The 11,778-nt window shown below is 54.0% G+C and overlaps 1 protein-coding gene across 5 annotated transcripts; it reads right to left on the bottom strand.

Annotated features, from left to right (window-relative positions):
- Nucleotides 1–3,445: 3,445 nt before the first annotated feature.
- Nucleotides 3,446–11,408, bottom strand: TRIM56 (tripartite motif containing 56). Of its 5 annotated transcripts, none has more exons than XM_028520777.2 (3): nt 11,273–11,359; nt 10,322–10,581; nt 3,446–10,211 (listed from the first exon to the last, which is right to left on the bottom strand). In XM_028520777.2, exons 2-3 carry the CDS (start codon nt 10,441–10,443, stop codon nt 7,973–7,975), a joined length of 2,361 nt encoding a protein of 786 aa, XP_028376578.1. In that variant the 5' UTR covers nt 10,444–10,581; nt 11,273–11,359; the 3' UTR covers nt 3,446–7,972. The 5 variants fall into 5 exon arrangements, with proteins under 5 accessions (XP_028376578.1, XP_035876661.1, XP_035876660.1 ...); XM_036020768.1 differs by having other exon boundaries at nt 10,322–10,433; nt 11,273–11,351; XM_036020767.1 differs by having other exon boundaries at nt 10,322–10,919; nt 11,273–11,350.
- Nucleotides 11,409–11,778: the final 370 nt, after the last annotated feature.

The following is an 11,778-nucleotide window of genomic DNA, read 5'->3' as shown; positions in this document are numbered from 1 at the left end:
AGGGCCCAGGCAGGGAGGGCCAGGCCCGGGGTTTCCGAAGCTTTCCCACCAGGACATGTCTTTCTGGCTGAGGAGGAACAGTGCTTGGAGGCAGACACAGCTTCTGGGGGTGTAATGGGGCCGTGTGGGAAGTTGGTGGGGAGAGAAATAACGAAAACCATCAATCAGCAAAGACAAGGTGGGGTTTGGTTTCGCTGGCTGGCCTCAAGGGCAGCTCTGGCCAGGGAGTGGTGAAGAGCTGGCCCCAGGCCAGCAATAGTTGGCGCTGGCCTCTGCCTAGCCACTTGCCCAGCTCCTGGTGATCTTGTTCGTGTTACGTAATCTCTCTAACCTCACCTTCCTTACTTTTAAACCAGGGATGAGAGCAGTATCTGCCTCTTAGAACTGCCGAGGGCGCTATATAAGATACTACATGCAAAGTGCAATGAGAGTGGGGCCTGGCTTCGAATAAATGTCCGATAGATACCATGCATTCATTCATTCATTCATTCACTCACTCACGCGGCATCTACTGGATCTCAGGCACTATTCTAAGGGCATAGGATATGTTGGTGCACAAAACAGGCCAAGTATCCTGTCCTTCTGGGGCTTGCATTCCACCCAGGGTAGATACTGGGGGAGGAGATAAACAACAAACAAGATGCAGGATAAATAATCAACTGAAATAGTGTGTTAGAAGGTTAGAGTGCTATAGATAAAGGAAAAAGTACAGCAGAGTGAGATTACTTCCTTTCCCCCCTAGAATTTGAGTAACTTCACTCTTATTCATGTCTTCTTTCCAAGGAAAAGGATGAACCTCTTTTGCCTCAGGCCGCGCCCGGTGACAGAGTTGCCGTCCGCTCCCGGTGTTGTATCTGACACGAATGATGGTGACTAGGTTTTAGTACAGATTCACTCATTTTTTCCTTCAGCCAGCAGATTATTTATGGAACACCTGATTGCGGAATGCTCATCATGAATCATTAAGTTCTTGTCCTGAAGGGTCTTGCAGGTGAGGAAAGAGCTGCGTCTGAATAATCTAAGTGAGAACGTGATCAGACTTCGGAGAAGGCAGGCAGGCGCAGGCGCGGGTGGAGAGAGGCGCGCAGCGTGCGCGCTACACGGTGTGTGCCCACCCACGGTGCCGGCCCCTTCCTGGACTCCGGACTGTTCCACCGCAGTTTGCTTTGGCTGTTTCCTTCTGGTAAATTGGTGGTCTGTCCCTAAGTTAGTGTTAAAGGGAAGGAAAATGCGCATTGTTATTTTGTTAGGTGGGACAGATAGCAAACCAAGGCAGGCAGGAGGCGGGAGGCAGGTCTCCCCCACTAACTCGGCAGTCCTGAGCCTGGGCCGGCCATACTGCCAGGTGTTCCAACAGCACAGGAAACACCACGCTGACCCCTTAACTAGGCCTGTTCTCTTCATGACAATGAATTACCAATAAACCCTGCTTGCACGCTAATAGACTCACTGAGCTGTAATTCTTTACTGCATTGGCGAAAAGAACTGAATTTCTGGGAATTTCTCCTGTAACAATTTCTGAGGGGGAAGAGTTATTTTCTTTTTTAAAAAAGATTTTATTTATTTATTTTTAGAGAGAGGAGAAGGGAGGAAGAAAGATAGGGAGGGAAACATCAATGTGTGGTTGCCTCTTGTGTGCCCCCTACTGGGGACCTGGCCTACAACCCAGGCATGTGCCCTGACTGGGAATCAAACCAGCGAGCTTCTGGTTTGCAGGCCAGCACTCAATCCCCTGAGCCCCACCAGCCAGGGTGGAAGAGATATTTTCTAGGTTGGCCTTTGAAGAAAATGAAGACCCGGGGTCCCCATCTCACCCTACCCACTCAGGAGCAAGAAGGGATGCTGTGACCATCTGTGCAGTCATGTGCCCAGCCTGTGACATGTGTCTGCCTCCCCACCCCTGTAGTGTGGCCTCTGCTGCTCTTATTTAAAGGCTGGCCTGATCCTGGCAGAGCAGTGGAGGGGAAAGAGGCTTATATTGTCTGTGGCCATGGCATCTTGCTGCATCCCCAAGGCTGTGGGGAAAGGAGGTGGCCCTAATGCTCCTGGAGCTCTGCTTTCTTGAATACAAAGGAGGAGAGTCCCAAGTCTGAGGCGGGGTGGCTTGGCCACATGGCTAGGAAACCGAGGCCGTGTGTGTGTCTGACCACAGAAGCAGACGTGCCGCCTTGGGGCCTGGAACTCAGAACAGGCTGTTCTCCCCACAGTCACCGCTCACATGGACCGCGGTGGTGTCTCCTGCACCTGGCCCCCTCAGCTGCTGAGTCATGCTCCCTGGGGTTTGCAGAGGCGCAGCTCCAAAGCCGGGCTGAGTCATTAGATGATGAACTGTGGAATTCTCATTCTGGCTGTCACCACAGCAGCAGTGGGCCCTGGTCCCCACCCCTGGCCCCCCACCAAGCCTCTCAAAACATTCTCTCCTCACTTGTCATTCCTTCTTCATGTTGGAGGGCCTCACAGTGAGCACGTGACAGCAGTGGGATGCGTAGGGGTATCTCTGAGCTCCCCTTCTTGTGCTGGATCCGGGACATGTAATAGGCACAGGGGTCTGGTCTGTTAGCTCCGGAAAGAACTTCAGATCTCATTTTGTTTGGCTTTCTTGTGACAAACAAGGAAACAGACACAGGCTCAGGATTTAGAGCTAGTTAGAAGAGCAGCTTTGGAGTCAGAATCTAAAGCTACCTACCATGAGCAAGCCTCCCCAGGCTTCCGTGTCCTTGTCTGTCAAGTAATGTTAATGTCCCTACTTTGTAGGGGTTCAGGCTGCCGGAAGTCATGGGTGAAAAGCACAGGGAGGTGAGTGCTTAACAGCTGCTCTTTGATCCGTAGGATGCCGAGCCAGAGGCTGTGTGATTCAAAAATAAGGACCTGAGGTCTTTCCTCCTCCTGCTCAGGACACTCGGAGGGGAGAGGCTGGAACTCATGGAGGGGTTTTGGGGACAGATCGGAGGGGGTGGGTTGGGCCAGTAGGCAGATACTCCTATAGCTAGATACCTCCCAGCCCTGCAGGGGCCACTGTGAGCTTGCAAGTGCAGCATGACAGAGGGTGTTCACAGATACCCATTTGGTTCCCCCCAAAACAGAAAACAGAGACCAGTGGCGGGCACAGCCACCCTGACCTGGGCCCCTCACCCACATGGTCATGCCCCCCCCCCCAGGACGGGGTCCTGCTGGCCCAGAGCGCCTGCTGGCTCCCACCAAAGGTTAGCCTGGAGGTACACATCTCTGCCCAGGGGGCCCCTCTGTCTCCCACAGGCAGGAATGGCCCGGGACAAGGGGGGAACCACAGATGGTGACTGCGCCTGTTGCCCTGCCCCTGCAGGGTCCCCCGACTACTCTGTGTCGACACCACTGGAGCTACCACAGGGGTGGCCATGTTTTCCTTTGCCCACCTGGGCCTGGGTGCTGGCAGTGCCCCACACGCATCAACCATCCGAGACAAGGCTCAAATTTTTAAAAAGAATTTATTAAGAAAACAGAAGAAAGATACAAAGTACACAATCGAAGGAATAAGAGTTTACAACAGATTTTTCAGCCCATTGCAACTAAGAGAAATTTACTGGGCTGACACCATGGATACCAAGACCCCAATTCCATTTTCAACCCTGTCTCTCTTGGCTCCTGAGCCAAGCAGTTCTAACTTTCTCCTGAAACAAGTCAGGCTGTCTTCTAAAACCTCCCCACACCTACTTCCTGTTTGCCTCTACACACAGGCCCTTCTCTATTTGGTCCCAAAGATTCCTCACCTAACGCTTCAAGGGAGGTCCATACCAACCCTGCTGCAAAAGGCATCCTCTAACCAAAGGCATCTGTGGTCCCTCAAAAATAATTTTTTGCTCTTGTCCTGATCCATTTAATTAAACTATATTCACAAACCAGATGGTTCTACTACCTCTGGTCAAGTTACCAATCTTTCTAAGCCCGCGTCGGAACTGGGTCTTTCTCTTGCTAGGGACGTTTTCTTGAGTGCTCTCTGGCAGATCCCCGCCCCAGCATTCTCCCCAAAACAGAACTCCGTGCCCTGACCAGTCTCCCACTTAATTTATGGGATAACTCGAGTTTCCAGCTGACTCACCAGGAGAGACGGCCAGGCACCCAACTTTGAACCCTACCCAGTTCAGGTCACCAACCTCATCAATTTCCCTGGAAGATTTCAGACTTCCCTCTTGGATTTCTGCCCCTGTGAAATCTTACGTCTGTAGATTTATTATATAGCATAGCTTTATAGACATAGTGATAATAAGACTACAGTAAAAGGAGAGCTATTCCCTCCCGAATTATATTTTCTCTAAATTATCAAGAGATTTGGCCACTCTCACCATTTTGAACTTCTCAAAGTCAAAGGTTATCAGTCCTTCATTTGTAAAGTCTGATTCTCAGCTGGCTTTTAGGAATAGCATTCCATCTTGGCAAGCTGGCCATTGGTCCCTTCTCCTCCAACAGTCACAGTTGTCATAGTATATGGCATCTTCAAATAACAGCTGGAATGTAAAATAACCTTCTCAAAGGAGAAGCAGAGAACAGCTCTACCCAGATGTTCGGGAGCTTTCACCTCGCAGTAGTGCACACAATGCCCCATTCAAGCTTACACTGACAGAACAGTATTAAGTTAGGACATGTCGGTTGAAATTTTTTCCAATCAATACCTAGGATTTGAGCTTTATGGCATATAAAATACAATATCCTTTTCTCTACTTCTCACCCAGGCCTCACAACAACCCTGTGAGCTGGGCATGGTGGATATCATTATCCCCATTTTACTAATGTAGAAACTGAGGTTCGGAGAGGTCAGGGAGCGAGCCCAAGAGAACGCTGAGTGGAAGAGCCAGCACTCAACCCAGTTCTCTGCTTCCTCATCCACTTTTTTAAGTGCAAAGACTGTGAAAGAGGTTTTCTGCTCCCCTTCTCCCTACCTGAATGAATGGCATTCTCCTTTCACCAGTACGTGCACAATCTAGAAAGTTCCAAACAGGAAAGGGAATAATTGATCAAGTTAATTGTCATGGTCCAATGCAGGGTGGGGGTGGGGTGGCACGAATCTCACAACGTTCCTGACTTCTCAAGATCGGTAGTTTACCAAGAACTCTTGCACCAGTGAGACTTTCTTCTTGCAGTCAGGTGACATTTCCTTTCTAAAGGTCAGAATTCCTGCTTTGCTCCTGGGAGAGGCACTGGCTGGAGCCATTTCACCAGCCAGGCCCGCGGCATACGGTTCCTGTACAGCTCTGCAGAGCCGCTCTGTCAGCCCGAAGGTATGTGGTCCCTCGGGACCCTCCACATACGTAATAAGCAGGACAGCCCAATCTCATCTCTTTTCTGACTGGGAGCTGAGCCACCCCCTGGGAAGCACATGGTGGACAGTGTCCACAGTGTCCCCCTGCTGAAGATTTCCCATAAGCCAAGGTTTTGGACAACTTGGTTGGATGGGGTTACAGCATTTAAGGTGGCAAATCTCCGGAGTCTTACCACCGTCCCATCCCTTTTCACAGATACTCATTTCACACACGTTTAACCAAGCACCAGCTATGAGCCACCTTTTTGTTAAACCTGCAGACAAGGCTGCAAAGACACACCCTCCCCACCAGAGCCACTCATGGCTACACGACACGAGTTGGTCCTTTAGAACCACTGCCTGGTTTCCGGTTGGTCTGAGTTAGTTGGCAAAGTCAACTAGACCTTCCTCTGCCTTCCAAACACGACGACACGATCCCCTCACCTGGGGGGGGCCGCCTACCCTCTGTCAACCTTCCCAGGGGGAGTTCCTTGCTCAGTCACCAGCTAGACCCCTGCAAATCCAGTCCCTAGCTGCTCTTAAATATCATTTATAGAGTTGTGTTTTTTAAGTAAATAGTCAAGCATACATGTTACTTAATGGACAACAATAACTAAGTAAAAATGTGCATATATGAATAACAGCATGAAATAACGCAGAAAGGACCCAATCTCCCAAATCACTATTTACACGTTTTGAACCTATTTCCACTCACTAATGAATCAGACGCACTTTCACCATATTGCTACCGTCATGTGATCATGATCCAAACTCTCTTCTTTGTTTCGCTTATGATTGCATCACATAACATATTCTTGTAAATAGTTTTCATAGTTATCATGCATGGAGGCAGTAGCTCATCTTCCTAACCGACCACAATCTACTTAGCTGTCCCCCCACGGCTGAGCGGTTTCCAGTCAAGGCTCTGATTTATAGGGTGGCCACAAATGTCTCTGAGCAAAGACTTTTTTTTTTCTGAATTACTTTCCCAGAATGTATTCCCCAAAGTGAGATAACTGAGTACAGTCTTTTTTTTTTTATACTCTTGCCGAGTATTCCCAAATTTCTCTCCAGGAAGCAATGTTTTACAGTGCCAGGAGTCTATTTCTCCACGACATATTTTAAAAATGCATTTTCGACACATGAAAGTGGCTGACTTGTTAAAATCTTTTCGCTTAGTCGCCCAGGCCCGTGAGCACCTCCTCCCGGTGCACAGCCTGTCCAGGCCCCTGACCAAGTGTGGAATCTTCATCGCTGCACCATCTGTGGAGGCCCTGCTCTCACTCAGGTCAATTACGTGGCTTTCTCATCTTATTGGGTTTTTTTAATCTTCATTATTCCTTGCTGTGTATACATCTCAAATTTTTATATAATTGAATCTGCCCACTTGACATTTCCCCTATCGCTTCCATAAACTAGCAATAATCTCCCCAGAAAAAGGATTTTCTTTTCCCCACCCCTAATGCCCTGCGATTTCTACTTGGCCTTGTCCAAAATTACTCTGGTTCTCACGAACACTCCATTGTCCACAATCCCCACGTTTCGACTCCCTTAGGTCTTCTCTCGACAGCCCCGGCTAAACACGTCCGCTTCGGCTCCACCACCGCAACGGCCTGTGCAAAGGACCAGGGTGGTGACTCACCTCCAGCTAGGTCCTTCCCTCCGGTTTCTACTCCTTCACCTTCCCAGCCCCACTACCAACTTCTTAGGTTTCCCAGCTGTTCTGTCTCCCAATCCCTTACTGGCCTCCAGGGCGAGGCTGTTTTCCCCAGCAGCAGTGGCCTACCGAAGGACACATGCCTTCACCCCTTAGTTCAGCCCAATGAGAGCCAAAATTGCTCAAAAGGAACTCTGTTGGAAAACTAAGAGGAAACTAAAAATAGACTCCAGGTATGGATGTACAGATATCAATACAGAAAGGATTTTACAGCCTACACAGGTCTGGGCTTGGAGGTGGTGGGGCTCCAGGGGGTCCCCCTTCTCTCACGCTCAGAACCCTGTGCGTTAGACTCTGGCCCTGCCAGAGACCCTGAGACCTTGACCTCAGCTGGCATCTGTACTTGGTCCCCCACCCCATACTGCACTGGGGGCGCCATTATCAGAGAAGCCTGTATACTTCCTGGCCGCGGCTGGTGGAAGATGCCATTAACTGACATTTCGAGATCCCAGGCCTCTTCTGACCTGGCGTGTGTCCCTGTTCCAACCTGAGGAAAGCCAGCTCTCAGCTCCCCCGGAAGGCATGTGCCCGACATACCCTGAGCCCTTCTGGGCTCGGGGGACTCCGGCCCACCCACCTGCTCAAGACTCTTGCCGGCTCCTCCACCAGGAATGGTTTTGAAGAACACAAATTAGGACCAGCTTACAAATCTCAGAGACTTAAACTCTAAGGACAGTAGCAGAAGGGCTGGCGGCAATGGTGGGAGCAGTCACCCACCAAAAAGCAAGAGGTGCGGTCAACTCCCAGCACCCTGCCAGCTGTCCTCCTTTGCCTGTGAGGGCTATGGTCATGCCGCAACCCTCGGTCCCTACCTCTGCCCACCCAAAAAGGGGCTGGCAGTGTGGCATGTCACACTGAAAGGCTGCCAACACCTGCCCTCAGGGAAAATGCCCTAGTCTACCATACCGCATGGCAACCCTGCCTCCCTCCTCCTGCCCCACTCCCTCCCCACTCCCTCCCCAGTCCCACCCAGTCCCAGCCCTTTAACTGTCAGGAGAACGGACCCGGAAGATGTGGATGGTCCCGTTACTGAGGGACACGACCAGGTACCTGCCGTCCACCATGGTGGTCACCCGGGGCTTTTCCAGGCCGTGATAGGCTGTCAGGAAGTCACCTAGTAGTGACCCCTTTGGGTCCAGGATCACCACCTTGTTGACCTCTCGCAAGGTCAAAAAAATGTAGCCCTTCTTATCCACAGACACAGAGCCCGGCTGGCAGCCGTGCAAGCCTGGTCCTCCATACTCCCCAATGACCTGGCCCAGCCCATCACAGACCACCACGCTATTCTGCTGCCAATCCGACCCCACAAAATTGCCCTGGGGGCTGGTGGTCAGGAACACCAGTGCCCGAAGGCCCCGGTTGGCCTTGCCCCCGGGGATAAAGCGGGTGGCCAGGCTGCCTTCCATGTTATACACCTCCACGTGACCCGACACGCTGACAGCCACCCGGTCCCCGCTCGGCATTGCAGCCACAGCGTGGCTGGCCTGGGAGAGGCTCAGGGCTCGGCGCCACTGCACCTCCCCGTCAGGGCTGATGAGGTAGAGCCGAGCCCCGGCCGAGAAGGCCACCGCACCCTGCAAGGCCGCCACGCTGCACGGGGAGCAGCCCTCGGGGACAGGCACGGCGCCTTTGTAGTCACCATTAAGGGAGAAGCGCTTCAGAGCCCTGTTCTGCTCATCTGCCACCAGGATCTCCCGGGGGCCAAAGGGACAGAGCCCAGTGATCCGGGGAGACCGCTTGTCACCAGGCATCCGCGTGGGAAAGCTGCAGGAAAAGATGGGCTTGGGGAGGAGGCCCGAGTCCTCCAGGTTTGGTCCAGGTGCTGGGCTGGGCTCCCGGGAAATTGACTTGAGCCTGCCTTTGAACTTCCTCTTCTTGTTGGACCTGCCGCCAGTCTGGGCTCCCCCGTCTTCTTGGGGCATCTGGGATCTGCCCTCTTTTGGGGTCTGGGCTCTCTCCACATTTGGGGTCTGGCTTCCATCTTTCTGTGGCACTGGGGTTCTGTCCTCCTTTGGGGCCCGGGCTCCATCCTCTCTGCGGTTCTGGGTTTCCTCGCCTTCCTGGCTTCCAGCTCCATCTTTTCCACTGTCCTTTTGGGGCTGCTGCTTCTCAAAGGAGAGCCATAGCAGGTGGCAGTTCTTGTCCTGGAGCCCAGGATGAAGCTCCAGCTGGGGCAACAGACAGGGGGATGGTCCAGGCATCCAGGGAAACCCCTGCAGCTGCTGGAGCCTCTGGGCAATTGCCCCCTCCAGAGACAGAATCTCGGCCTCACGGCCCAGGCTGAGCACCCGACGGGCAAAGGCAGCTGCCGCCCTGGCCACCTGCTCCCGGCTCTCCAGCTCCCCCAGCCTCTCCCGAGCAGCCTCCTCTGCAGCTTCCATGTGGGCCCGTAGCTGCCCCTGCACCTCCTTCTTCTGGGCCAGGAGGGCTCGGAGAACCCTCTCAGCAGCCTCTTCCACTTGTGACCCCACCCTGGCCACCTGCTCCCGCAGGCAGGCTAAGGCTTCCTTTTCCGCCATCCGGGCGGCCTCTAGCTCAGCCATGTTCTTGTCCACACCTGCCAGTAGCTCCTCAAGGCCCGGTCTCCGGGCACGCACAGCTTCAGCCAGGGGCAGGCAGGGGTGGTCCAGGTGGGGGTCCAGGCGACACTCACGGCACAGTAGCTGGGAGCAGGGCTGGCACAGGAATCGCAGGGCCTCCCCCGGGTGCTGGGGACACTGGGCTGCCTGGCGCTCCCGGGCCTCCTCGTCATACAGCCCTGCCCTGTAGCCCACCAGGTCCACCACTCGGTGGGTGTGCGTCTGCCGGGTGCAGCGGTGCCCGTCGGCACAGGCCTGGCACAAGTCATCAGCACAGTCTAGGCACCGGGCTGTGGCTGGACCCCCAGCACTGGCACCCCCCATCAGGGGGCACAGGGCACAGGCCGGCTTCCCTGCGCGCAGGTCTCCACCGGCCCGAGCCTTCACTAAATCCAGGAGCCCATTGACAAAGAAGTTGGTCTTGAAGGCAGCCACGCCTGCTGGCGGCACGGGTACCTTCTCGCGGCACTCGGGGCATCGAAGGTGGCCGCCGTCAGCCAGCTGGGCTAGGCAGTCCTGGCAATAGGTATGCAGGCAAGGCAAGGTTTTGGGCACCCGCAGCTGCTCCAGGCAGATTTTACAGGCCAGGAAGTCGCTGCTCAGGGCCTCCAGGAGAGAAGGCGAGGATCCCTGGGACACCATGCTGCAAGTGAAGGGGCAGGGTTAGAGGGCAGAGGGCACTGCCACAGGGCCTCTAGCCTGCCCTCCTGCCTATCCCTCTATGCTCAAGCCCTACTAGGTCTGGAGAATCACCTGAATGGCCAGAAATTTTCTTCTGGTCTTGTGGGTCCTCTGGCCACTCGCTCTTGAGCGAGGGAGCTGCCCTCTTCCTTGCATACATTCAGCAAATGTGAAAAAGTCGGTGCTGCTTGCATATGTCAAGAGATGTAAGAAATGACAAGACCAGAAGCCTGGCCACAGAGAGCTGATAGTGTAATGACTGGTGCCCTGATTGACAGGCCGTGTGGCAGGTAAGGCCTGAGCCCCTGTGTGCACAGGTCCTGGGGATTCTGCTGGGGTGGGGGGACACAGGAGAAGGTCCAGGCGGGCAGAGTTTTCTTGATATCTGGCATTTGGGGCAGTATAATTGGTCCCAGTTCCCCTGTCCCACAGAGCTGTCTTCTTCTAGAGCCTGGGAGCTGCATCATGGGTAGTGGGGACCCTACTTCCTGCCTGACTTTCTGAAATGGGTGCTGGAGCAGGCAGCAGAAAGGCTGAGAAGAAGGGGCTGTCCTGCCCTCTCCTTCCAGCCGATGGATCTTGGGGTCACTGTAGCCTTTGCCTCATTTCCTAGAATCCTCTTCTTTCAGTCTTTCCTGCTGCAAGAGGCCCTCTGCTCTCCTAGGAACCTCTGAGGAGGAGGAGTTGTGTGGGGTTCATCTGTGAGTCCTCCCAGCTCCCAGCACAGCAGCTGTGAAATACTTGACAGCCAGACTTGGGGAATTTCCCCAAAACTTCATAAAGTGGGAGCTGGGAGGAGAGTTCAGAGAGTGGGAGGGGGTCTTTCCCAAGGTAGCCTCACACTTTTGGCCCTGTGGGGTGAAGTGGGGGTGCTCCCGCCGGGTCTCCCCTCTCCTCTTGACTTCCGGGTCCCTCTCTCCCCCTCCCCCCTCCCTTCCTCTTCCTCCCGTGCTCTCTCTCCCCTCCCCCCATTCCCTCCAGTTCAGCTCTTCCTCCAGCTGCCCTTTCCTTCCGTCTCCTTACCTGGCCTGAGCTGACCTTGGGCTGCAGAACCAGGAGTAGGGGGCTGAGGTCGGGAAACGGCTGTTGCAGGGTGCCTGGAAGAGAAACAAAACTGAAACTAATTGTACTTGTGCAACTTCCGTCCCAGCCCCGGGACACTGACTTGCACAGCCTCAGGCCCCGCCTTCTTCCCCTCCCTGCCAGCACCTCTTCCTGGGGGCGGGGGGCGCCCGCATCAGGGCTCGGGCCCCCTTCGGGAGCCTGCAGGGTCTGCCTGTCAGGGTCTGCCTGCCTAGCCTCAGGACTTGCTCAGCCAACTAAGCATGTTTGTCGCAAATTCAGGGAACTGCCTAAGGACGAGTCCTCCGAGGGAAAAAATTAGGGCTCCTGTGTGATTCAGACCCCAGTCCTCGGGCCAGCTTTCCACTCACTGCTACAGCTTTTCTGCAAATCCAGTCCTAGGTGAGGGCCCTGGTGCTATAACCTTCTGCTGGGCTATGGGAGAGGTTGTGAGAACCATGTAAGGG

Source organism: Phyllostomus discolor, chromosome 3 (genome assembly GCF_004126475.2).
Source record: "Phyllostomus discolor isolate MPI-MPIP mPhyDis1 chromosome 3, mPhyDis1.pri.v3, whole genome shotgun sequence".
Taxonomy (NCBI): domain Eukaryota; kingdom Metazoa; phylum Chordata; class Mammalia; order Chiroptera; family Phyllostomidae; genus Phyllostomus; species Phyllostomus discolor.
The sequence above is the reverse complement of the archived record's forward strand: the minus strand, read 5'-3'. Positions and strand labels throughout refer to the sequence as shown.